Source organism: Phocoena phocoena, chromosome 8, assembly GCF_963924675.1.
Source record: "Phocoena phocoena chromosome 8, mPhoPho1.1, whole genome shotgun sequence".
Taxonomy (NCBI): domain Eukaryota; kingdom Metazoa; phylum Chordata; class Mammalia; order Artiodactyla; family Phocoenidae; genus Phocoena; species Phocoena phocoena.
Window position 1 is genome coordinate 102931609 of NC_089226.1, and position 27038 is coordinate 102958646.

Sequence of the window (27038 nt, forward strand, 5' to 3'; positions counted from 1 at the left end):
CCCTCACTGGCATCTCGCCCACCCCTGCCATAACTCCCTTTGTCTGATTTATGCCTCTTCTAACACCTAGATTAGCTAAGGCTTCACTTATGGGCTTCCTTCACACCATTCTTCTTCTCAACCAATCGTGGGTCTAAAAGTTGAGGCAATGTCTGCTTCCTTCAGAGGGAGCCAAGGCCATAGGTCTTCACCATCTTATGCCCAGGTGAGCACAGTGCCTTGCACATACAGGAGGTGGTCAGTGCCCATGAACAGTCAAACGCAGTCAGCAGGAGTGACAGTTGGGTGGAAGTAATTCTGAGGACTGTGGGACAATAGATTGAGCCAGAGGGCTTTGAGGGGAGGGGTGGCCTCTGCTACCTCTCCAGAGCATCTTTCCTCTCCCAGGCCCCTGCTCTCTGTGATCCAGTCACAAGGAACACTTGCAATTCCCCTTACTGGCCTGTTCCCCCAGCCTCTGGACCTTTGCACACGCAGTTCTTTCAGCTAAGAACACCCTATCCAGCACCTCACTGCCTGGTTAATTCCGACTTTTCCAATAGGATTCACCTTCCTTAATCCCCAAAGCTGAACCAGGAGAGCAGCCTCCCTCTAGCACGCGCTGGTCTGCCTTAGTCATGGGTCTCTGTTAGGCAAAGACCTGTCGGCGGTTTAGTCAAGATCGGACACATTAATGCCCGGTGGTGAAGAGCAAAGAGCTCAGAAGCTGGTTCTAGCCCTGACTCACCAGTTGAAGGAGCTGAGCAAGTCGCACTCTCTTAGGCCTCAGTTTTCCTCATCTGTAAACTAGGAGTGAGAATGGAGTCAGATTAGATCAGTGGCTCTTAACCTTCTTGGGGTCATGCGCCCTCAAGTCCTAGGAAGGCTATGCACTGTTTCCCCAACAAATGCTTGTGTGTACATCATATAAGGGCTTCGACCTGCTGGGTCGGGGCCCCCAAGGTCAATCAAAAGCCCTGAGCTCGGGGACCGGACCGCTGCAGTCTCGCTCCCTCCTGCTTCGACTCTCCACCTTCTGCATCTCGGGAGGTGGGGTCTCTCCCGGTCCCGGGTGGGCCTACTGTCCTGCTCGCAGTCTCTCCCGCCGCCTCCTGGGTAAAGCGGCACACGGGCATTCCCAGGTGGATGGGAGAGGGAGGGCTTGGAGGAGAGGGCAGGGATGCCGGCCTCGCAACTTCCAGGTTCAAGAAACCTCAGAGAGTAAGAGAAAGATGGGCTTCCACAGTTCCTCATTTCATCACAGTCGCTGCGCGAATGGGGAAACTAAGGCCGAGAGGGGCAGGGACTTACCCAAGGTCACGCAGCCAGCCCGGGCGTGGGGGACCGGTTCCTCGAGCCCCGCCCGGCGCCCGGAGCCTGCGCCCCAGGGCGCGGGGGTGGCGTGGAGGGGAAGCCGGCCCTGCCCAGGAGCCGGTCTGCGGCGAGGACCCGGCAGGGTGGGGCTGCCGTTTGCAGAGCGTCCGGCAGGGGTCGGCTCGCCCGCCAGCCCGGCCCCTCCTCCGAGCAGCTGCCTCAGCCCGAGGTAATCTCGGCCCCGCGCTTAGGGCGCGCGGGGCCGGGGGCGGAGGGACAGCTGCGGCCCCGCGGAGGAGGGGCGCCGGGGGGACGGACCCGGGGCTGCGGGAGGCGGCGCCGCCGGGCCAGACTCCCGAGAATGCCTTCTGGGGGCGCCGCGTGGGGTGGGGCCGCCGGGCCCTGCAACTCGAGCTGTTGCCCCTGGTTAAAAATACCCCCTGTCCTGTCCTCTCCCTCCCCATCCCCCGCGGTGCCCTTCCGTCCGGGCCCCAGCCCTCCCCACCCCGACTGGCGCTGGCCCCTCCCCGGGGACAACTCTGCCTTTTACTAATTTGTCCTCTCGCGCAGTTGGCCCGGCGTCTGCGGAGGGAGGGGCGGGGAGACACCGTGAGTTAGAGAGATAGTCTGAGAAGGTGCCCGAGAGATAAGGGAGGGCAGAGAGGAAGCGGGCCTGGAGCCCGAGGAGGAGGAAGAGAAGGGGCAGAAGGAGGGAGGGAGGGAGGAGGGCGGAGGGGCCGCAGGAGGAGGGCGGGGAGGAGCGCTCTTCCTGGTTGGGCCCTGTCCTCAGCTGCCACCGGGAAAGCCAGCCGCAGGGACCGCAGCGACCCCCCGAACACTCCTCCCCCAGGTAAGGAGGTGGGTGGCCGGGCCGCTGTTCCCGGAGCCTGGCCACTGCTCCCGCTCCCGGGCTGAGGGGCTACCTCTACCCCGGGCTCTCTGAGTGCCTGGGACTGGGGCAGGGGCTGGGGAAGCCGCACAGCTCCGGCGCCCGCCCCAGCCTGCGTTCCTCACTGCCTCCAGGGGCCGGGCTGCGCTGGGCTGGGGGAGGGCCGGAGGGGGAAGGACTGAAGCGCAGCAGCCCTGATCATTCAACCTGTCTCAGGAGCTTGGGGAGGGGGACCCCGACTGCCTGGAGTACTCAGCCCCCAAGCCAGGGAAAGGGGCCAGTGTACGGGAGCTCGGCTAGTTTGAGGAGGGGGGTTACAGGCAGGCAAACGGTCAGAGGCCTTCCCTCGGGTCTCCCACCTTCCTGGTTCCTTGTGTTATTTCGGGCTCCGCCCTTCCCCAACCTGACTGGCTGACCACAGGACTGCAGACCCAGGACAACGGGCATCTGGGAAAAGAGAGGTGGTAGCACTGGGTGGGGGTAGGGAGATGGTGGCCACCATACCTGGGGGGATGGGAAGCCCCCTCTCCAGGGTTCTGGGAGCAAAGGGAGGTGGCAGCCCTGATTCAGTGAGAGGAGCAGTCGCGGGGGGAACCCCAGGTCTGGGGAGGAAGGAAAGCAGTGTTAGCAGACAGGAGTCCCAGCTCTAGTCCTGGGAAGGCCTGGGTTCTGAGCAGGCCCATCTCTCCCACAGGATGGCTGAGGAGGTCATCACTCCGGTGTACTGCACCGGGGTGTCTGCACAAGTGCAAAAGCAGCGGGCCAAGGAGCTGGGCCTGGGCCGCCATGAAAACGCCATCAAGTACCTGGGCCAGGATTATGATCAGCTGCGGGTTCACTGCCTGCAGAGTGGGGCCCTCTTCCGTGATGAGGCTTTCCCCCCAGTGCCCCAGAGCCTGGGCTTCAAGGACCTGGGCCCTAACTCCTCCAAAACCTATGGCATCAAGTGGAAGCGTCCCACGGTGAGAGGGGCCACCCTGGGTGGGATTCAGTTTACCCCCTTCCTGGGTGAGGAGTGGGAATAGGACTCCAGGTCCCTAGAGTGGGGTCTGGGGTACCTGGGTTCCAGTTTCTAGGAGGGGCTGGCCCAGAGACAGGACTCTGGGTCTCTTGCAGGAGCTGTTCTCAAACCCCCAGTTCATCGTGGATGGAGCCACCCGCACAGATATCTGCCAGGGAGCACTGGGTAGGCCCTGGGGCATTTTGAGTGTTTTTCCAAAGTAGTTCCCTATACCCGTTCCTTCCTGCTCTGCCTCGGCCCCTCCCTTCTGCAAGCCCAAGCGGGCTCTGGCTATCAGTGCTGGGGCTGGTTTGCCCAGATTCCTGGGTCTTTTCTGTAAGTTGAGGGGAGCCCTGCCCAGGGAACCCGTTTCTCCCCAGCATGGCACTCGTGTGCACCATTGGGCGCAGATTGGTAGAGCAGGCCTGACGTGGCTCTTTCCCATCCCAGGGGACTGTTGGCTCCTGGCGGCCATCGCCTCCCTTACCCTCAATGACACCCTCCTGCACCGAGTGGTTCCACATGGCCAAAGCTTCCAGGATGGCTACGTCGGCATCTTCCATTTCCAGGTGAGGAGCCCCACATGCACCTTGGGCAAGGGGGGTGAGGGAGAGAGGGGTAGCAGGCACTGCAGGTGGTGGGGACACTGAAGTTAGGGTGGCTCAGGGCCACACCTTGCAGGGCCAGCCCTCCCTCTCGAAAGTATTGTGTGTGACCTCTTGATTCCATCTCCGATCCGTCATGTGTGAGAACCTGTCATGTGTGAAACGGCTGGACAGGTATTTCGGCTGGCAGCTTTCCTGGATGCTTGTGCACATCGGGGGAGAAAAGTGCTTAGAAGAGTAGAAAGATCTCTGTGTTATATCCTGTGGGACAAATCCTTTTCCTCCTCAGGGTCTCAGTTTCCCTATCTGAGAAACAGAGAGTGTTCTGCCGGGAAAACCGACCAGCACATGTGGCCATCTACATACACCCTTGGCATCAGTCCACCCACCCACCCACTCCCAGCTCCGCCTGCACTTTGGCAATCGCCAGCCTCTTAGAGAGCCTTGCAGAAAAGAAAGACTCGGGATTAAGCCTATTTAAACCAGCGTTTCCTGATGTTGTTTGCGCACAGGGCCCATTTTTCAAATCACACTAATGAATTCTCAGTAGGCTGGTTTTGGGAGAGACACACCCCCAGGAAGCCTGGATGAGAATCTCTGGCCCCAGTGTCCTCTCCTTCCGCCTAGCCAGGGAGCCCCTTGCCCTACCTCGTCCTCACCGGCCTCGGCGCCTAAGGCTTGACTTACAGGACCCACCGTGCGGTGGCAACTACTGTGGCCAAGTGCGGCACCTGCCAGCGTTGGCCCACCGGGGCGTGGCCTCACCGCCCTTTCCCCACCCTCTCCCCTCACTCCACCAATCCGCTCCTCCCCGGCCTCTGATTGGCCCGTTCGCTCCCTCACAGACAGTGCGGTGGGCCCACCTCCTCCCCTCGCCCCCTTGTTCGGCGCGCACACACACAGCCCCGAATGCCAATGCCGTAGCACTGAGTCACTTTTGGCCTCGGCGGGCCGACTCCTACCTCTCTGGGAAACTTGGCCCTCAAGGCATCTATGAAGCAAACCCTGCGGTTTGCTGTCCACCTTGTGGTTGAAGGATCTGGATGACACATTTTTATTCCACACCTAATTTACATAGGTATCCACAGCCCCCCTACACACACACACCATGGCCTACACACACACACACACACACACACACACACACACACACACACACACACACACACACACACCATGGCCTAGAATGGGGAGGGGGAAAGGCAGGGGTCATGGCCTTAAAAGGTTCCGGGAGAGCCAAGGCCCAAGGGCTTTGCAACCTCTCCATCCCTTGGTCTGTTTCAAAAAATATCAACAATGCTGCCCTAAAAACTACCTTCCTAATCTTCTTTAGTTTTCCCATGAGGAAGGCATTGCCATTCCCTTTTGTGGAGAGGGAAGGTGAGGCTCAGAGAGGATAACTGGCTCAGATCCCGTGTCTAGGACATATGACCTAGAATCAGGTATCTAGTAAGTGGGAGAGCTGCTGAGTCCTGAGCTCAGGCCCCGGGGATCTCAAAGCAGGTACTCACTATGCTTCTCTTCCCCCAGCTGTGGCAGTTTGGGGAGTGGGTGGACGTGGTGGTGGATGACCTGCTGCCCACCAAGGACGGGAAGCTGGTGTTCGTGCACTCTGCCCAAGGTAACGAGTTCTGGAGTGCTCTGCTGGAGAAGGCCTATGCCAAGTGAGTAGGGGCCCAGCGAGAGCTCCAGGCCACCCCCAGAGTGTGGGGTCCCGCTTGGTACAGAGTGCTGACCGGGGCCTCCCACAGGGTGAATGGCAGCTACGAGGCCCTTTCAGGAGGCAGCACCTCCGAGGGCTTTGAGGACTTCACAGGTGGGGTCACCGAATGGTACGAGCTGCGGAAGGCGCCCAGCGACCTCTACAGCATCATCCTCAAGGCGCTGGAGCGAGGCTCCCTGCTGGGCTGCTCCATTGATGTGAGTGCCCTCCATCCGGTGACCTGAGCCTCCTAGTGGCTCCCTTTCCCTACCCAGCCCAGCCTCAGACTCGCTGCAGGCTTGGCTCCAGACCCCATCCTTCACCTCACACCATCCCCGGATCCTCACCCAGCCACGCCCATCACTTCAGTCCCATCTTCCACCTCCATGCCTGGCGTCATCCTGGTCCCCAAAGCCTCAGACCTCAGCTTGTTTTCCTCACTTCAGCTCCTTGTTCCTGTCATCTAAGGCCTTGCCTGTCCGCTCTCCAGTTCACAGCCTCAGAACTCAGCTCCTTCCTAGTGCCGGCTCCCGTGGGCCCCCGCTTCTTCCCGTACTCCATTCACTCCCTCAGTTGCTTTTCTGTTCCCACGACTCATCCTCAGACCTCCTTCATCCTTGATGTCAGCCTCCACCCCCACCATCACTGCATCCTCCACTCCAGCCCCGCCCCCATGCTCTTCCCCAGTCCTACCCGACTCTAGTCTGTTCTCCGCCTCGCTGTGTCCCTCCACACGAGGTCCTCTGAGGACCTCGTGGCTCTGTGGTGAGGCGAGGGGCTATGCATGGCTGTATGTGTGTGTTCATGCATGTTTGCACAGGGTGTGGCCAGCTGTGGCCAAAAGCAGTGTCAGTGGGGTGCCCAGGCCCCGCCACCAGTGGTAACATTGGTGGAGTAGCAGGCAGCACCCCTTCCAGGGGCTGAGATGGGGTCAGGGTTCCTGCCTATCACTTTGCATAGCTGTTGTGTGTGCAAGGGAGCGCCAAGACTCGGGGTTCATCTCCTGACCGCGGATGGGGACACTGGCCATAGTATGTGCGTCTTTCTGCAGATCTCCAGCATTCTGGATATGGAGGCTGTCACCTTCAAGAAGCTAGTGAAGGGCCATGCCTACTCTGTGACCGGGGCCAAGCAGGTACTGCCCCACATGGAGGTCTTCCCTGCAGGGCCATTCCTGCTTCCTTGTCTCTCTGGCCTGTGGCCAGGGCTGTGGGAGAGGCCGACTCTTCCTTTGACCTCCTGCAGCACCTTTTCTATCTCCTGGGGACTCTCATCCAGAGATGTTTATCTTGTGCCCCCCCTGACTTACTCTAGTTTGTGCACATAGCTGCCTTCTTCAGCAGGTTACTCCCCATCAGACTTCTCAGCTGTGCTTCCCATGGTGGGTGCTGGGTGCTGAGCTGGGCTCGGCGAGGGTGAGGTGGAGGGAAGGGGTGCTAAAAGTGTGTACCAGAAGCAGGCACTGATGGGAGCTCTGGGGAACAGGTGAACTACCAGGGCCAGATGGTGAACCTGATCCGGATGCGGAACCCCTGGGGCGAGGTGGAGTGGACAGGAGCCTGGAGTGACGGGTGAGGGGCCACGGACACTGGCCAGGGAGGCTGGGGGAGGCTGTTCAGTGCCACTGGCATTTCTGCTGGGGGCTCTGCCAGCCCAGGGTGGGCTCAGGATTGGACAGAGGGGCCCATCTGCATGTGACTGGGTCTGAGGACTGCCCTGACAGAGCTCAGGCTGTGCGGGCCGCTGTGCCCAGCCTGTGAGCATCCTTGGGGCATCTGACCCGGCCCCTATAAGACAACTGGGACTGGGATCTCTGGACTTGGCCTGGAGGAGGCCTCCTGACCCGGGCCAGGGGAGGACAGGCCTCAGGGACAGAGGCTGGGCAGGTCAGTGGCCGGCAGCCCCTGGCAGTGCCCTTTCCCCACAGCTCCCCGGAGTGGAACAACGTAGACCCTTATGTTCGGGAGCAGCTCCGGGTCAAGATGGAGGACGGGGAGTTCTGGTGAGCAGCCCCCTCTTCAGTCTGGCCGTTCTTGGGGACAGGCACCCCAGCTCCCAATCCCCCCAAACCCAGCCGTGCCACATCCCTCGGTGCCCTGGCAGGGGGCCCTGGCTCACCTCTCACCTCGACCCCCCCAGGATGTCCTTCCGAGACTTCATGCGTGAGTTCACCCGCCTGGAGATCTGCAACCTGACGCCCGACACGCTCAAGAGCCAGAGGTTCCGCAACTGGAACACCACCCTGTACGAGGGCACCTGGCGGCGGGGGAGCACCGCGGGGGGCTGCCGCAACTACCCAGGTGACGTGGCCTTGAGAGCGCAGGGGGGCGGGTCTGGGCCCTGCTGCCCCGGACATGTCTTCTCTCTGAGCCTCAGTTTCCTTGCCTGTAAGGTAGCGGTAGTTGTGCTGACCTCGTGAGTTTGCTTTGAGGATGAAATATTGAATGTCCTTGTAAATTCCAAAGAGCCACATTTGATTCCCTTGCTGGGGTCTGAGCCAGAGTGCTGACGAGGGGAGAAAGCTTCGTTGCCGTCCAGCCACCTTCCTGTCACTCCTCATTCCAAGACCTTCCTCCTGGCCCACTGTCTCCCTCCTTGATTCTCTGTCACCTTTCCCTGGGCGTCTACATCCGTGGGGTATCCTTCCTCTCCCATCTCGCCTTCTCTTCTTACCAGGCTAGAGTCCTCATCCTTACCAGGTTGGAGTCACCATTTTAATCTTCCCCCTGCAAACGCTTGAGTTTCCCGGCCCCTTTGTCCCTCTGCCCCATAACCCTAGTTGAACCCTCTCCACCGGCTCCAGAACCGCTGACTGTGCCTGGAGAGAAGTTACACACCTGGGGCAGTATTTTCCCTGTAAATTCACAGACGCAAACCTCAGTCGTGCACTTTGCATGACCCCAGCAGCTCGTATGAGTACGTTCCCACTCTCTCCTCAGACCTGCCTCCACTGTCACTCTCATATGATTTCATGGGACACCCGTCCCATTCCCACCCCCAAGTCCCCCAGCCTGACTGGACCTGTGCCCGCCTTTGCTGCCTTGCCACCCGGGACAGTGGCAGAACTATCCCTGCTCGTGGGGACCCCGCACCTCTGCTCCAGACTCCCTTCTCCCTCACTCTGAAAGCCTCCCGCTCTTTCATCTGTCACCTCTCACTCTGTGTCGTGATGAGAGAACTGCCGGCCTCAGAACCGTCACCTGTCTCTCGACCCACTCCCCCGCCCATTTCTCTGCTCCCCTTCAAAGTGAAATTTCTCAGCAGTGCCGCCCTCAGCGTTTCCTTGCTCGCTTCCAGTTCAGCGTTTAACCCCCTCCAGTCCAGCTTCCACCCCACCCCGATGCTGCAGCGTCTCACTGGCCAGCTTCGGCTGTGCCGCGTCCACCACTACAGCTCTGCTCTCATGACCTGCCCCTGTTAGCAGTTCTCAGGCTGGCTCACAGCCCTCTGTTTTCAAGCATTCTTCTCCCTCACAGGGATCTAATTTCATCAGTTTTTCCCCAAACAGATGACCACTGTTCCCTGTACCACTTATTGAGAAGTCTATCCTTTCCCTGCAACGCCAGCCCCGTCATACAGTTCCCACGTATGTGCGGGTCTGTTTCTGAGTTGCTTTTCTGTCCCTTGGCCTGTCCCACTGCCAAGAGTGCATTGGTTTAGTAGCTATAGATTTATAAGTCCTGAAATTGGACAGGATGAATTCTTTCTTCAGGAGCCTCTTAGCTCTTCGTGCTCCTTTTTTTGTTTTTTCTATGTGAATTTTAGGATCAGTTTACCAAGTCCTACAAAAAGCCCCTTTTGAGATTTTACTTTGGAATTGGGTTGACTCTGCAGACCAATTTGGGGAGAATTGACATCTTTACAATTTTGAATCTTCTTATCCAGGAATGTGGTATATCTCTTTATTTATTTAGGCCTTCTTTAATGTCTTTCCTCATAAAGGGCTTATACATCTGTTGAAATTTATTCCTAGATACGTTATCATCTTGTTGCTGTTGTAAATGGTATCTCTTTTAAAATTACCTCTCCCAAGTAGTTGCTGATACTGTAGCATGCAGCTGACCTTTTAAGTTTATTCTGTATCCAGCAAACTTGTTAAACAGTAGTTAACTTTACTCATTTTTCTGTAGATCCTTTTTGCTTTTCTAACTGACAGTATAGCATCTGAGAATAGTGATGAATTTGTTTCTTTTCCAATTCTTATTATTTTTGTTGCATTTTCTTGTTTAATGTGCTGGCCAGGCCTGCAGCATGCTGACTAACACTGGCTATGTCCTGGTATTACCCCTCTCTCAGAGGAAAAGTTTTTTTTTTTTTTTGCTGTACGCGGGCCTCCCACTGTTGTGGCCTCTCCCGTTGCGGAGCACAGGCTCCGGACGCGCAGGCTCAGCGGCCATGGCTCACGGGCCCAGCCGCTCCGCGGCATGTGGGATCTTCCCGGACCAGGGCACGAACCCCTGTCCCTCGCATCGGCAGGCGGACTCTCAACCACTGCGCCACCAGGGAAGCCCAAAGGAAAAGTTTTTACTAGTAAATGTTGACTGTAGATTTCATCACTAAAAACTTTTCTACTCTAGGTTTTTGGTTTTGTTTATACATTTATTTATTTATTTTTGGCTTTGTTTGGTCTTCGTTGCTGTGTGCAGGCTTTCTCTACTTGCAGTGAGCGGGGTCTACTCTTCGTTGCGGTTTGCGGGCTTCTCCTTGCGGTGGCTTCTCTTGTTGTGGAGCACTGGCTCTAGGCGCTCAGGCTTCAGTAGTTGTGGCGCACAGGCTTAGCTGCTCCGCGGCATGTGGGATCTTCCCAGGCCAGGGCTTGAACCCGTGTCCCCTGCATTGGCAGGCAGATTCTTAACCACTGCACCACCAGGGAAGCCCCTTGTTTTCATTTTTGTATGCACCTTTTATCAGATTAATGAAGCTTAACGTTATTAAATACTTTATTATTAGAATTAGCTTTTGTCTTCTATCTGTTAAAAAGGTAAGTTACACTGATCACTTTTCTAATATTAAATTAACCTTACATTCCTGAGATTAAAAACAACAGAGTCAGGCTTCCCTGGTGGCGCAGTGGTTGAGAGTCCGCCTGCCGATGCAGGGGACACGGGTTCCTACGCCGGTCCGGGAAGATCCCACATGCCGCGGAGCGGCTGGGCCCGTGAGCCATGGCCGCTGAGCCTACGCGTCCAGAGCCTGTGCTCCGCAACGGGAGAGGCCACACAGTGAGAGGCCCGCGTACCACAAAAAAAAAAAAGAAAAAAAAAAAGAAAACCAGAGTCATGACATAACTTTTTTTATACAATAATTTTACATCCATGCTCATGACTGAGATTTGCCTATAGTTTTCCTTTCTCATACTTACCTTGTCTGGTTTTGGTATTGGTGCTGTATTTGGCTGGTAAAGTGAACTGGGAAATGTTTTCTCTTTTTCTGTTTTCTAGAAGAGTTTGCATAAGGTGGGTATGATTTTTTGCTTGAATGTTTGGTGGAACTGGTCTATAAAGCTGTCAGGCCTGCTCTTTTATTTGTGTGAAGATTAACTTTTGTTATTGAGTATCTTTAATGGTGATTGAATTATTCAGGTCTTCTATTTCCTCTTGAGACTCTTTTGATGAGTTTTATTTTCTAGAAGTTGATCCTTTGCATATTGTTTTCACAATTATTAGCGTGAAGTCATGCTTAATATACGATACCTCATCTGCAATGATATCATCTCTTTTATTGGTAATGTTGCTTGTTGGCATTGTCTCTTTTGTTTTTACTAATCCTGTGAGGGGGTTGTCAATATCAGTCTTTAAATAGAAATGATTTTTTTACTTTACTGATCCTTTTTAGTTTTTTTTCTATATTATTAATCTTTGCTTTCTTGCTCGTTATCTCATTCCTCTGCTTTCTTTGGATTTATTTTTAGACTTTATGACATCTTTTTTCCTTTCCAGTTTTATTGTGATGTAATTGACATTCAGCACTGTATAAGACGCACAGCATAATGATTTGACTCACATACGTCATAAAATGATGACCACAGTAAGTTTAGTGAACATCTGTCGTCTCATAGATACAACATTAAAGAAATAGAAACAATGTATCTTTTCCTTGTGATGAGCACTCTTAGGCTCTTAGGGTTTACTCTCTGCACAGCTTTCATATATAACGTATAGCAGTGTGAATTCTGTTTATCATGTTGTACATTGCAGCCCTAGCACTTATTCACTTTAAAACTGGAAATGTATACCTTTTGACCACCTTCATCCAATTCCCTCTGCCCCCACCCTTTGCCTCTGATCACCACAAATGTGATCTCTTTTCCTATGAGTTTGTTTGTTTGTTTGTTTTTGAAGGATAATTGAACTACAACACTATGTGAGTTCCTGGTCCACAACATAGTGATTCGATATTTCTGTACATTTCAAAACCATCACTACAATAAATCTAGTTGTCGTCTGTCACCATACAAAGATATTACAAAACTACTGATTATATTTCCCACACTGTACATTTCATATCTGTGACTCGTTTATTTTGTAATTGAAAGTTTGTACCTCTTAATCTCTCTTACCTATTTGTCTTCTCTCTCTCTCCCCCTCCTCTCTGGCAACCACCTGTTTGTTCTCTGTATCTCTGACTCTGTTACTGTTTAGCTGTGGTTTTTCGTTTGTTTTGTTTTTTTAGATTCCACATATAAACAAAATCATCCAGTATTTGTCTTTTTGAATTAGTGTTTTCATTTTCTTTGGAAAAATACTCAGGAGTGGAATTGCTGGATATCATGGTAGTTCTATTTTTAATTTTTTGAGGAATCTCCATAGTGAGGAATTCCATTTTGAGGAATCTCCATGTTCTCCATAGTGGCTGCACGAATTTACATTCCCACCAACAGGGCACAAGGGTTCCCTTTTCTCTACATCCCTGCCAACACTTATTTGTTGTCTTTTTAATAATAGCCATTCTGACAGGTGTGAGGTGAAATCTCATTGTGATGTTGATTAGTTATGTTGAGGATTTTTTCATGTGTTCTTTGGCCATCTGTATGTCTTCTTTGGAAAAATGTCTATTCAGTTCCTCTGTCCATTTTTTTTTTTTTTTTTTTTTTTTTTTGCGGTATGTGGGCCTCTCACTGTTGTGGCCTCTCCCGTTGTGGAGCACAGGCTCCGGACGCGCAGGCTCAGCGGCCATGGCTCACGGGCCCAGCCGCTGTGCGGCATGTGGGATCTTCCCGGACCGGGGCACGAACCCGCGTCCCCTGCATCGGCAGGCGGACTCTCAACCACTGTGCCACCAGGGAAGCCCTGCCCATTTTTAGATCGGGTTGTCTTTTCATATATTTTATATATATATATATATATATATATATATATCTTTATATATTCTGGATGTGAGCCTTATGAGGTAGATGGTTTGTATGTATTTTCTCCCATTCTGTGGGTTGTCTTTTCATTTTCTTGATAGTGTCCTTTGAAGCACAGAAGGTTTTAATTTTGATGAAGCCCAATTTTTATTTTTTCCTTTTGTTTCTCATGCTTTTGGTGTCATAATCTAAGAATCCATTGCCAAATCCATGGTCATTTATCTTTGTGTCTTCTTCTGAGACCATTATGATTTTAGCTCTCTTATATTTAGGTTGTTGATCCATTTTGAGTTAATTTTTGTTTATGGTGTAAAATAGGTACCCAACTTATTTCTTGTGCTTGTGGAAACCCAGGTGTCCTAGCATCATTTGTTGAAATACTTTTCTTTCCCCATTGAATGGTCTTGGCACCCATGTCAAAAATCAATTGGCCATTTATGTATGGGTTTACTTTTGGACTCTCAGTTGTGTTCTTTTAGTCTGTATGTCTATTTTTATTCCAGTACCACACCATTTTGATTATTATAGATTTGTAGTAAGTTTTGAAGTCAGGAAGTGTGAGTCTTCCAACTTTGTTCTTTTTCAAGATTGTTTTGGCTTCTGGGCCCCTTACAATTCCATATGGATTTGAGGATCTGCTTTTCACTTCTGTGGGAAAAGGTTGTTGGGATTTTAATAAGGATTGCATTGACTCTGAAGATCACTTTGGGTAATATTGATCTCTTAATAATATTAAGTCTTCCAATCCATGAAGATATGTCTTTTGACTTTTCTATGTCTTCTTTAATTTGTTTCAGCAATGTTTTGTAATTTTCAGTGTACAAGTCTTTCAACTCCTTGGTTAAATTTGTTCCTAGGTATTTTATAGTTTTGGATGCTATTATAAAGAAATTGTTTCCTTAATTTCCTTTTTGGATTTTTTCATTGTTGGTGTATAGAAACACAACTGATTTTTATATTCTAATGTAATCTGCAACTTTGCTGAATTTGTTATTAACTCTAAACTTTCTTATGGATTCTTCAGGTTTTTCTATATACAAGATAATGTCATTTGCAAGTAGAGATAGTTTTCTTCTTCCTTTTCAATTTGGATACTTTTTCTTTTTCTTGACTAATTGCTCTAGCTAGAACTTCCAATACAATGTTGAATAGTGGTGGTGCAAGTGGGCATCTTGATCTTGGGGGGAAAGCTTTCTTTTTTTTTTTTTTTTCACCACTGAGTATGATATTAGCAGTGGGTTTTCCATAAATGCCCTTTATAATGTTGAGGAAGTTCCCTTTTATTCCTAAATTTCTGAATTTTTAAAACAATTTATTTATTTAATTTATTTATTTTTGGCTGCACTGGGTCTTCATTGCTGTGCACGGGCTTTCTCTAGTTGGCAGCAAGCAGGGGCTACTCTTTGTTGTGGTGTGCGGGCTTCTCATTGCAGTGGTTTCTCTTGTTGCAGAGCACGGGCTCTAGGCACATGGGCTTCAGTATTTGTGGCATGCAGGCTCAGTAGTTGTGGCTCGTGAGCTCTAGAGCATAGGCTCAGTATTTGTGGCGCATGGGCTTAGTTGCTCCGCAGCATGTGGGATCTTCCCAGATCAGGGCTCGAACCCCGTGTCCCCTGCATTGGCAGGCGGATTCTTAACTGCTGCGCCACCAGGGAAGTGCTGAATATTTTTATCATGAATTTGTTTTGGAGTTTGTAAAATGCCTTTTCCATGTCAGTTGAGATGGTCATGTGTTTTTTTTTTTCCCTTTGTCCTATTAACATGATGTATTACATTGGTTGATTTTCTTATGTTGAACCATTCTTGCATTCCTGAGATAAATCCTATTTCATAGTATGTAATCTTTTTAATATACTGTTGGATTTGGTTTGCTAGTATTTTGTTGAGGATTTTTGTATTGATATTCATAAATGTTACTGGTCTGTAATTTTCTCTTCTTGTGATGTTTTCATCTGGCTTTGGTATCAAGGTAATGCTGGCCCCGTAGAATGAGTTAGTTTATCAAAAGAAATAGTAATGTAAATGAGAAATCACATAGAATAGTAATTAAAGCACTGTGTACCTATATTGAAAAAGAAACAACTGAAAACAATTGCCTAATTTCCCACCTTAAGAAACTAGTAAACGAGCAAACTAAACCCAAAGCAAGCAGAAGAAAGCCAAATAAATGAAACAGAGAAACAATAGAGAAAAATCAATGAAACCGACAGTTGGTTCTTTGAAAAGCTCAGCAAAAAGTGCAAACCTTTAGCCAAACTGAACAAGAAAAAAGACAAGAAGGCTCAAACAACTAAAATCAGGAATTAAAGAGAGAACATCACTATCAACCCAACAGAAATAAATGATTTATAAGAAAATACTGTGAACCATTGTATGACAAATTAGATAACCTAGATGAAACTGACAAATTCCTAGAAAGAAACAAACTATGAAAATTGACTCAAGAAAAATAAAATATCTGGATAGACCTGTAACACTTAAGAGATTGAATCAATAATCAAACCTCCCAGTTATTATTTTATTGTTGATTTTTAACTTAATTTCCTTGCAGTCAGAAAATATGATCTATATGAGATCATAGGTTTGAAATAAACAGAAGCTGGTGCTATGGCCCAGCATGTGGTGAGTTTTCATGCATATTCACGTGTTCTTGAAAAGACTGGCTAACACATATATTGTGTTAGCACTCCTGTAAATATTTTAAATATAACAACCTGCTTAACTTTCACACTGACCCTATGAGGGATGTACTACATTATCACTATTTTACAGATAAGGAAAGTGAGACAGAGTGATTAAGCAGTTTGCCAAAGTCGCTAATAAGGGGCAGAGCTGGGATTTGAACCCTGTCAGTGTGAACCTGGAGTCTGTTCTCTTGACCAGTATACTGTTCTCTGAATGTTAGGGGGAATCTTCTATAATTGTTTATTATATCAAACTTATTGATTACTTTGTCTGCTTAATCTATCCATTATTGGAAGAGGGATAATAAAATCTCACACCATCTTGCTGGCTTTGCCAATTTCTCCCTTTATTTCTGTCAGTTATTTTTCTTTGCATATGTTGAGCTAGGTGTATCAAGTTTAAAATTGATATAAGTTCCTAGTGAATTAAACTTTTTTTTTTTTACTATCTGGTGACCACCTTCATCTTTAGTAATTCTTTTTACATCCAAGTCTGTTTCAGTCTGTGTTACTATGCTGTTGCAGTTTTCTTTTAGTTTCTACTAGTGCTTTTGTGGTATGTCTTGTTATACCGTTTGATGTCCGATCTTTCTATAGCCCAGTGTTTTAGTTATCTCTCATAAATAGCATATAACTGATTTTTTTAATAGCTGAATTTGGAAAACATTGTCCTTTGATTGGAAAGTTTAATCCATTTACATTCATAGTGATTACTGATATATTTGTATTTATTTCAGCAGACTTACTATGCATTTTCGATTTGTCCCTCCTGCTATGCCTTCTTTTGGGTTGAATTTTTTCTTTTCTCTTTGCTTGTTTTTCCCTCTGAGTGTTTGGAAGACAGAAGAGCTTGCCTAATAAGTTCCAAAGTTAGTTGATCAGTATCTTTACCCTCCACCTGAATAATGTAAAGACTTGAGAATATTTAAGTTGGATCACACCCTCCCTTTGTTCAATCTGCTATCCTTAGCTAGTATTTTAATTCTTAACAGTTTGCTGCCTGTCCTAAATTAGCACCATCATCATCCCCATTATTTGATATAGCCTGTATTTGTTTGATTACCCACATAATATCCGTATTTTTGCTCACTATTCTCATGAACGGTGAGACCTTTCATCTGAGATCATTTTCTGTCTGTCTGAAATATATCTTTTTGAATTTCTTTTACTGAGGGTCTTTTGGTGATAAACTTTCTCAGTACTTGTATAAAATGCCTTTATAGTGTGCTCATTCTTGACAATTCTCTGGATATAGAGCTCTGAGTTGACATTACTTTCACTTCCCTGAATATGCTATATTACTCTTCACTGTGCTTCCACTGTCACTGTGTGGGTCGGGAGTCTGTCTACCATGCCTTCTGAAATGGTTTGTCTTTTCTCTCTTTTAAGATTCTTTTTCTTTGATATTCTACAGTTTGACCATGATGTGTTGAGGTGGGGATTTCTTTTTATTATGCTTTGGATTTGTCGAGCTCCCTGTGTATGAAGATTGATGTCTTTCAACAATTCTAGAAAATTGTTAGCCATGATCTTTTAGAATATCACCTTCCTACTCTCTTTATTTTCTTCTTTTGTAATGCCAATCAAATGTAAGCTGGACCCCCTCAGTCAACCCTCAAGATCTCTTAACATCTCTTAAATGTTCCATCTCTGAATGTCCCTGGATTGCATCCTGGGTAGTTTCTTTAGATCCATTCTCAACGCGCAAATTTTCTTTTTTGCTGTTGGTTAATCCTTCCAACAAATACTTAATTTCACTTGAAAAATTTATTTCTGGAAGTGTTAATGGCTCTTTTTCTGATCTGTTCATCCTTGCTCATATATTTAAGCGTCTCATTTATTTCTTTAAGTATAGTAAGCCTAGGCTTTCATATTCTGTGTCTGATCATCTCAGTATCTGAAGTCTTGGTGAGTTGTTTGTCGCTGCTCATCCTCAGCCATCGTGAGGTTCATCCGTTGTGGCTGCTGGTTCTCAACCTTCTGAGGTTTTTGGCTTATTTGACCTAGAAGTTTATCTTCAGGAGTTGTTTGAGTTATTGGATGAAGTTAAGTTCCTCTAGTGTTTCTGCCAGAAGTTTATCTTCAGGAGTTGTTTGAGTTATTGGATGAAGTTAAGTTCCTCTAGTGTTTCTGCCAGAAGTTTATCTTCAGGAGTTGTTTGAGTTATTGGATGAAGTTAAGTTCCTCTAGTGTTTTTGCCAGTCACCTGGGATACTCCCGACCCAGGACTCTTAAAAATAAATTTTCTCCTTAATGGTTTTTTTTTTGACCTCATGGGCAGCATGAATTAAATCTGCAAGCTCATGAGAAGGCTGGCTTGTGGTTATAAATCCTCAGAGAACGTTCTACTTCCTCCCAGTGGTTTTATTTTTCTTTCACACTTGCACTGCTGGCATTCCTCACGGGGCTTCCAGTTTTATGGCTGTGACCTCCTACTGGACCTTATCTCCTGCCCCTGAGCCCAGGCAGGACTCAAGACCTCTAGGAGTCTGCAGAAATCCTTTGGCATTATTTACCTTTCATGGCTCCCAGTTTCCATTTTTTAAAACAGCTTTATTGAGATATAATTCACATACCACATAATTCACCCGTTTACAGTGTGGCCGTTACTATGTTCACAGAGTTGTGCGCCCATTATTACATCAATTTTAGAACGTTTTCATTACCCCCAAAAGAAAACCTTTTCCCCCTGGCTGTTACTCCCAAGCCCCTCCTCCCCCTCATTTCCAGGCTACCACTAATCTACTTTCTGTCTCTATGAATTTGCTTGTTCCCGACAATAATTTAATATAAATGGAATCATACAACACGTTGTCCTTTGTGACTGGCTTCTTTCACTTAGCATAATGTCTTCAAGGTTCATCCATGTTATGTAGCATGTGTCAGTACTCCATTCCTTTTAATTGCTGAATAATATTCCATTGTTTGGTTATATCACATTTTGTTTAAATTGGGTTGTTTCTACCATTTGGCAATTATAAATAATGCTACTTGGAACAGTCACATGTTTTTTGTGTGGGTGTATGTTGTCATTAATCTTGGATATACACACACACACACCCCCAGAGGAGTGGAATCGCAGGGTCGTATGGTAATTCTGTGTTTTACCATTTGAGGAACTGCCAGACTATTATGCAAAGTAGTTGCACCATTTTACATTCCCACCGGCTATGCTTGAGGTTCTGATTTCTCCACATCCTCGCTTATTTTTTTAAATTTTTTAAAAATAAATTTATTTATTTTTGGCTGCGTTGGGTCTTCACTGCTGTGCATAAGCTTTCTCTAGCTGTGGAGAGCGGGGGCTACTCTTGGTTGCAGTGCACGGGCTTCTCATTGCAGTGGCTTCTCTTGTTGCGGAGCACAGGCTCTAGGCGTGTGGGCTTCAGTAGTTGTGGCACACAGGCTCATTAGTTATGGTTCATGGGCTCTAGAGCACAGGCTCAGTAGTTGTGGTGCACGGGCTTAGCTGCTCCGCAGCATGTGGAGTCTTCCCAGACCAGGACTCAAACCCATGTCCCCTGCATTGGCAGGCGGAGTCTTAAGCACTGCGCCACCAGGGAAGTCCCCACATCCTTGCTTATTATCTCTTTTTTTGATTAATGTTAATTTTGTATGTGGGGAGGGGGAAATGCTGGACTTATTGGTGCCTTTAAAAAGAAGTTTTGCATATTCTCTCCGGCGCTTGGCTGTTTTAGTCAGGAGGATTGTTCAGGCAGCTGAATCGCTAAATTGCCAGAAATGCGAGTCCCCCTCAGCCCTTGCAGCTCAGTGGCCTCCTCTCAGACCCTGCTTTCTCTCGCCCTCTTCTAAGTCACTGTCCACACAGCAGCCACCTTCTTTTTTTTTTTTTTTTAATATTTATTTATTTGGTTGCGCTACGTCTTAGTTGCAGCAGGCAGGCTCCTTAGTTGCGGCTCCAGGGCTCCTTAGTTGCAGCTTGCCGGCTCCTTAGTTGCAACAGGCGGGTTCCTTAGTTACGGCAGGAGGGCTCCTTAGTTGTGGAATGTGAACTGTTAGTTGCAGCATGCATGTGGGATCTAGTTCCCTGACCAGGACTCACACCCGGGCCCCCTGTGCTGGGAGCATGAAAACTTAATCCACTGCGCCACCAGGGAAGTTCCTTCAGCCACCTTCTAAAATCCTGATCCAGTCATGCCCCTCCCAGTGTAAACCAGTCAGGGAGTCCTTCTGGTCTTTGATTCAGTCCACACTTCTTATCACCGACCCTGCTTCCACCAACGTCTGCCAACCTCCCTGGATCCCCTGTGCTCACTGGAGCCCCAGGTGTGGGTCTTTTCTTCTCCCTCTGCCTAGGCTTCCTAGGCTCAAATGTCACCTCGAAGATTCCTTCCCTGCCCGACTTCAGCTTGCTTTCTTTGTAATTGTTCCATTAACTAACCTGACTTGTTCATGCTTTGCCTCCGCTTCGTTCTGGAATGGGAGCTCATGAGGGCAGGGACTCTGTGTGTCCCTGTGGCACATCTGTCACTTGGCACACGGTGGCCACAGTAAAATTTGTTGAATGAATGAAAACATGGGGGAGGGAAGGCTTGGGGGCACTGCTCTGCTTCTCCTCTGATCCTGCCTCCCTACCTCCTGCAGCCACCTTCTGGGTGAACCCCCAGTTCAAGATCCGGCTGGAGGAGACGGATGACCCGGACGACGACGACTATAGGAGTCGGGAGTCAGGCTGCAGCTTCCTGCTCGCCCTCATGCAGAAGCACCGCCGTAGGGAGCGCCGATTTGGCCGCGACATGGAGACCATAGGCTTCGCTGTCTACGAGGTGAGCGAGCGGGCAGATCGCCCAGCACCCGGCAGAGAAAGCGGCCTCCCGGAAAGCTCCGCCAGGGGGCGCCAGGGGCGCCAGAGGACAAGGCGGCGCCCGCCCATCCAGAGCCGACTGGGGCCAGTCACACCCCTGAGGCACGCTGCCCTAGACTGAGCCTTCGGGAGGCACCTGCTGAGGCCCTCCGCCAGGACTGGGGCAGCCGGGGGCCTAAAATTCATCCCGTGAGGCAGATGGAGGATGAGGAAGATGTTTAGCTAGGAGAGGGGAAGATTCTGCAGTTCTCCCCTGTCCTTAGAGGCTGCATGGCTGCTTTTGGGCAGAGGGATCTGCCTTAGCTGACACCTGGGAGAAAGACTTTGACTCAGTTTCGGAAAGAAGCGGGCAAGTGGTCTCCTGAAGGAGTAGTGAGCTCCCTGTCTTGGAAGTATGTATGCAGAGGCTGGCCACGGAGGGCCCCGCTTCACGCGCTGTATTCAAGACAGAAACTTCTGGATCTCCCTGGTGGGGATAGAGGACAGTCGCAGCCTCAGCCCAGGCCCACGGCCCCTTGTAGCAGATTGGGGTGGACCTCCAGCGTCCCTGGGCCGGAGGACTCTGCAGTTGGCCGCCCCATGGGGCAGTCCTGGAGGCTCTGGTTCAGAGCTGAGGTGCAGGGCATTCCAGGGACAGAGGGCCCTGCCTGGGCCTCCCTCCTGGGGTCCTGGGGTCCCTCTCTGGCATGAATACAGGTCTGGGTCCACACTGGCCCCTGTCCAGGACCCTGTCTCCTGGTCTCTTCATCCCATCATTTTCATCTTAAGAACTCAGGGCCGCTGCCCAGCACACACCACAGCATCTGCCCCTGGGCCAGGCCAGCATCTCTGACTTCCCTCGTCTCTCTGGCAGGTCCCTCCGGAGGTAGGTGTGGCATCTGGCTCGCCTGGATTTACACACCCTTGAACACACACGGCCCAATGGTGCCCGGAGGGAGCAGGACGGCGGCAAGCCCGCACGTAGAGAGCTAAGGAGTCTCCTCACCGTGGGGCTAACACAGCGCCCCAGCCCTGCCTGCTGTTCAGGGCAGAGCAAACACCGTCCTCCTGGGGGTCAGAGCAGGTAATAAGTAAGGGGGCCGGATTGGAACCCTGGCCCTCAGAGCCCCACCTGGCACGCACCCGTGAGGCTCTTCCTGTCTCACCGTTCACACTGAGGCCGTCTGGGGTGCTGGTTAGGGGCAGGTTGGTAGTGGGCTGAGTGACCTGGACCCTTGGGCAAGTTGCTTAGGCTCTAAGCCTTGGCGTCAGTGTCTGTAAAATGAGTTGTCATGAGCGTTAAGTGAGGTGACGCGTGAAAGGCCCTGCGGTGTCTGACACAGGGGAAGCTCCAGGTAAGGATAACGAGAAAGTTATTTCATGGTGTCACGGTATCTACATTCACCTCGTGGTGTCTCCTCCCCTCCACCTGGTGCAGTAGGCAGGGCTGTTACCCCCATTTTACAGATGAGGCAACAAGCACTGTGACTTGTCAGGGTCGGGTAGCCTGTGGGTGACGGAGCCGTGACACAGCTCTCCAGCCGCTTGGCCAGAACCTGGAGCCTGGGGTCTGGATCTGGGTCTGGTTCTGGGTCTGGATCTGGGTCTGGGGGCAGCCCCTAAGGGTGGGCTGAGCGGGCAGCTGCAGCCCCCGCTCCCTCCTTCCCTCCTGCCAGCTGATGGGCCGGCCGGCCGTGCACCTGAAGCGGGACTTCTTCCTGGCCAACGCGTCTCGGGCCCGCTCCGAGCAGTTCATCAACCTGCGGGAAGTCAGCACCCGCTTCCGCCTGCCACCCGGGGAGTATGTGGTGGTGCCGTCCACCTTCGAGCCCAACAAGGAGGGCGACTTTGTGCTGCGTTTCTTCTCAGAGAAGAGCGCTGGGACCCAGTGAGTAGAAGGGCCCCCCACCCCGCTCTCTGCGCCCCCCCCAACGCCCCTCCTGCCCCCCCCACCACTGCTAACTGGCCCCCTGTCTCCCCACCCTCTGCAGAGAGCTGGATGACCAGATCCAGGCCAATCTCCCTGACGAGGTACGTGCCCTGCCCCCACCGGCCACCCTCCTCCTCTCCCTCACCCTGGGTGTCCTGTGCCCTGGGCTCCGGCTGGCAGCGCAGAGCCCCTCCTGGCAGGAGCCGTAAGAGTAATACTAATCCCTCATTTGCCCAGCACTTTACAGTTTGCAAAGGACTTTGTCATAATAATGGCACAGGGTCCCTGGGTTCTTGCTCTCTGCTGGGTCTGTGCTGAGCTCTTTACCTGGGTCACCCCGTTTCCTCCATAACAGGTGTGTCAGGGTGCTGTCACTACCCTCTCATTGGGAAACTCAAGTTCAGAGAGGTTAAGGAACTTGCCCAAGGTCGTGCAGCAGGGAATCAAAGCCTCACTGTTCATCACTGAGCTGACCTTCACCCTCCACATTTAGGCCACAGAGGCCTGGACAGGGATAGAGCAGGGGCCAGGTTCCCATTTTACAGATGAGAAGGGTGAGGCTCAGAGGTGAAGTGACACATAGCTGATGAGTGGTCCCAGCCCTGCCTCCAGCAGCTGCCCATGCAGGGGCCAGGCTGGGGTGCCCCTGACCTGCTCTCCCCCGCTTCTCCATCCAGAAAGTACTCTCAGAAGAGGAGATTGATGAGAACTTCAAATCCCTCTTCAGACAACTGGCAGGGGAGGTAGGCTGGGCGTGGTGGACGGGCGGTCGGGAGCACCGAGGGGCAGCCTTTCCCCAGAGTGGGTGCCATCCTCCCTCTTCCCCCAGGACATGGAGATCAGCGTCAAGGAGCTGCAGACCATCCTCAACAGGATCATCGGCAAACGTGAGCGTCCCTGAGTGGCTGCTCTCCACCCCATGCCCTGCTTCCCAACACCCCTACACCCCCACCTCCGTTCCTCCAAACTCCAGAATCTCGCCTTCTGCTCCCACCCTGGGCTGAGCCCAACCCCTTGGTCTCCGTGGGTGGGGCACCCTCCACCACCTTTCTGAGCCCTGCTCACCCCCTTTTTCCTCCCAAACTCCTCATGCCGTCTTGCTGCTCTCCGTGCCTGAGCGCGGTGCCTGGTGTAGTTAGAGGCTTCGCCGGCTGACAGCACCTTAGGGCCAGTGTGTGGGTGCCCCTTCCTCCCAGAAGGCAGGTGGCCGGCTTCACTCCCCGATGTGCAAAACTGAAGGCAACCACCCTTCAACCTTCCCTTTGCCCCCGCCTCTAACCTCTCACCTCCGACCTCTGTCCATGCTGTTCCCTCAGCCCAGAGCCCCTCTCCTGCTCTTCTCACCCTTCGGGGCCTGCAGCAAACCCCACCCCTGCCGTGACCACCTATGCTGCATGTTTCTACCGTGTTTCTTTCACTTATACTTAGCACTGTTCCTTTTCACTCGGGTCTGATGGTGGTGTTGACGTACCTGTTGGGACACCGGCTTGACTGCTAAAATACCTTAAACTCTTTTTTCTGTTGATGGAAACAATCCTACATACCTACTAGCCTAGATTTTACACACTAGGGGACAGAAATGGTGCCTCCCGGACCCTTGTCCCACCAGTGTGCCCAGCACGGGGCAGGCCCAGGAAGCTGGCTGGGTTGAGGTGTTGGGACTGGTTTTTCTTGCAGACAAAGACCTGCGGACCAAGGGCTTCAGCCTGGAGTCCTGCCGCAGCATGGTGAACCTCATGGACGTATCCTCCCTTTGCTTTTGCCTCCTGAACCGGCCTTTGGGGTGGGATGTAGGCACGGGGAGAGCCCTGGGTGACCCATTCCAGGAGCAGCTCAGAGAAAGGGATAAGTGTGGACAGACCAGTTCCTTCCTGGCATCTTCCCATTGATCGGGGTGGGGTGGGGACCGAGGCACAGGCTTGTGTTGAGTGAGAGGCTGGCAGGGCCTCGTCTGCAGGTGACCCTGAGGCTGGTGCTCTGTTTGCGCCCCTTCTAGCCACCCCGATTCAGGCCTGGCCCCAGGCAGCTGTCTGCGGGCTCCTGCCCCTTCTCCCCTCCCCCTCCTCGTCTTGCTCTCCCCGGTGCTCACTCACCCAGTGCCTGGTTTAAGCTGTGGAGTTTTCTTCTTAATGGCCGCCCAGCGTGACGGCAACGGGAAGCTGGGCCTGGTGGAGTTCAACATCCTGTGGAACCGCATCCGGAATTACCTGGTAGGTGGTCCCTGCTGGCAGCACCCTCCCCTCCTCTGCGGCCTCAGTCACAGCGGGCGGCCGGGCTCCGGCTCCCAGACCAGCTGTGTGGACTAGGCCCTTGCCCTGGGTCTGCCTCTCCGAGCCCACGTATCCCAGTGGCTGACCCCCTTCGGGCCTCTCCCCTCCACCCTCGTCAGCCCTCCACCCTGGGCAGACGGGAAGGGCTGGATGCTCGCCAAGCCCTCACCCTCTGCCCCCCGCCCCCACCCCCACCCCCCCGCCAGTCAATTTTCCGGAAGTTTGACCTGGACAAGTCGGGCAGCATGAGTGCCTACGAGATGCGGATGGCCATCGAGTCTGCAGGTGAGGCCTGAGGGCTGGTGGCACTCGTGGAGCCCCAGGGAGATGGCCCTGGCTCGCTTCTCTGACAGCTACCCAGGGCGGTGGCCCACCCACTAGCCCTTGTCCCTGGGGGGGTGATGGCAATGGTGGTGAAGCTGTAACAGCCATCTACTGCCTTTTTCTCCTGGTGACTGAGCCAAGCGCTTTATCGGCATTTCCTTTTGTTCTGACTGCAGCCTCATGAGGATAGGGTCTTTTAGTATCCCATTGAGCAGAGAAAAGTGCATCTCAGAGAGGGGTAGTGACTGGCCTGAGGCCACACAGCCAGGGAGGAGTGGAGCTGGCCTCCAGAACTTCCAAAGGGAGCAGCGCAGGGCTCGTCCTCAGTCCCATGTCAGGATGAGGCCAGGGCATTCAGAACAAATGAAACTGGACCCTGGGCCCTGATGGCCAGCACCTGCTTCCCTGGGGCAGTCTGGGTCCTCAAGCTCCCTCTGGACCAGCACTTGCCCAGCTCGAGGCCCTGCCCAGGAGGTCTTCATGCCCCCCAGCCCTGGGGCTCACCCTGCCCAGCCTCAGTCCCCCTCTCCGCCCCCTCTGGCCCGGCTGCACGTCCCTGGCCCTCACCTGCTCTCCTGCGCCAGGCTTCAAGCTCAACAAGAAGCTGTACGAGCTCATCATCACCCGCTACTCGGAACCCGACCTGGCTGTGGACTTCGATAACTTCGTGTGCTGCCTAGTGCGGCTGGAGACCATGTTCCGTGAGTGTCCCCGTCGGCTTCCCCCTCCAGCTCAGTCCCCAACGAGGGTCTCGGGGAGGTGGGGTCCAGGCAGGCTGAGTGCCAGGCGACACGGAGTTGGGTGGGAACTCTGGAGGGGGCTCTCGAGCAGCAGGAAGGGCTGCTCCCCGGCTGTGAGGGTGAGAGCTTGCGGCGCTGTGGGAAGGTGGGGGTGAGGCAGGAGGTGGGGCCTGGTCCTGGCCCTGGCCCTGGCCCTGGCCCTGGCCCTGCCTGAAGGTCCCACTGAGTTCTCAGCCCCGGTTCATCATTTCTTGAACACACAGGGTTTTTCAAGACTCTGGACACGGATCTGGATGGAGTCGTGACCTTTGACTTGTTTAAGGTGGGGCTGTCCTCCGGTCCGGTTGGGGAAGGTGCTCAGGGGCAGTGTTTTCTTACCCTCCTGGGCTGGAGGCTGCGGCCTCAGCGCCAGCCCTAAGGCCGGCCACCTGGGTCCTGCAAGGACACGCTTGGGTGTCTGGGTCCTGGGGAGGATGGGCCAGACCCCTGGAGGCCTGTACAGGAGCCAGCAGCCTGGGCTCCCAGGGGTGGAGGAGGTAAGGGAGTGCCCTGCCCCCTCCCCGGGAGGGTCCCTCTCCCACCTGCCCTCAGGGGGGTGAGGAGATGGTGACTCCTGAGCCATGGAGGTGGGAGGCCAGACTTGGGGTTTCTGCCCTGGCTGACCCCTCTCTCCACCCTCTCTCTGCCTGGCAGTGGTTACAGCTGACCATGTTCGCATGAGGGGCTCTTGCACAAGCCCCTTGCTGTGCTTCTCTGCCCTCCTCGTCTGCCGGGCCGTGCCTTCCCGCCACGCCACACCAGGCCCTGCCAGCTGCAAGTGCCTTCCTTGGAGCAGGAGGCGGCCTCGTCCTCCTTGTCCTCACTTCCCGGCCGCCCCGGTTCATTTGCTCCGGGCAGAGCTGTGTGGCCCTCCCTGCCTCCACTGGCCACGGGCTCAGATGGGCTCCCCCAGCCCCTCTGGTTGCCAAACTGGGAAGGCAGCTTTTGCTAGTTCCTGCCTCACATGGGGCCCCAGGGGGAGCTGACGGCCCCAGGCCTCTGGACATCCTGATGTGTCCCCTCCCCTCCCTCCACAGGCCACCCATTCCACCCCCAAGCCCACCACGCCCCAGCTGCAGCCTTTAAACTATAACCACTAGCTCTGCACAGCCTGCCGTCTAGCGGTGCGGAGCGCCCTCCCAGCTGGGGCGTCCTCCGCAGGGCTGGGAATGAATGCCTGTTCCTTCCTGTGCCAAAGCCAGTGCCCCCCTCTGCCCCACATTCCCCCCAGCCCTGCGGGGTGGTCAGGCCTTCCCTCCCTCCCTCCCTCCTTTTTTATATTGGTGATTTTAAAGGGGCCTCTGTGGGGACTGATGTACCACCTATGGGGATGCCAGAGGCACCTGGGCATGGGGTGGGGCAGTCTCATGTTTCCATGCAGAGAAACCCCAAATAATAAAGGAAACGGCCCCA

The 27038-nt window shown here is 52.2% G+C and overlaps 1 protein-coding gene across 2 annotated transcripts; it reads left to right on the plus strand.

The window, feature by feature from the left end:
- The first annotated feature begins 1851 nt into the window (after positions 1-1851).
- CAPN1 (calpain 1) lies at positions 1852-27038 on the plus strand. Of its 2 annotated transcripts, none has more exons than XM_065881302.1 (22): positions 1852-1928; positions 2877-3144; positions 3299-3368; positions 3633-3751; positions 5318-5451; positions 5539-5707; positions 6541-6624; positions 6975-7060; positions 7417-7491; positions 7629-7789; positions 20124-20305; positions 21197-21208; positions 21999-22210; positions 22314-22353; positions 22930-22995; positions 23082-23139; positions 23930-23994; positions 24394-24462; positions 24729-24807; positions 25431-25547; positions 25850-25908; positions 26280-27038. In XM_065881302.1, exons 2-22 carry the CDS (start codon positions 2878-2880, stop codon positions 26304-26306), a joined length of 2151 nt encoding a protein of 716 aa, XP_065737374.1. In that variant the 5' UTR covers positions 1852-1928; position 2877; the 3' UTR covers positions 26307-27038. The 2 variants fall into 2 exon arrangements, with proteins under 2 accessions (XP_065737374.1, XP_065737373.1); XM_065881301.1 differs by lacking the exon at positions 1852-1928 and adding an exon at positions 2019-2143.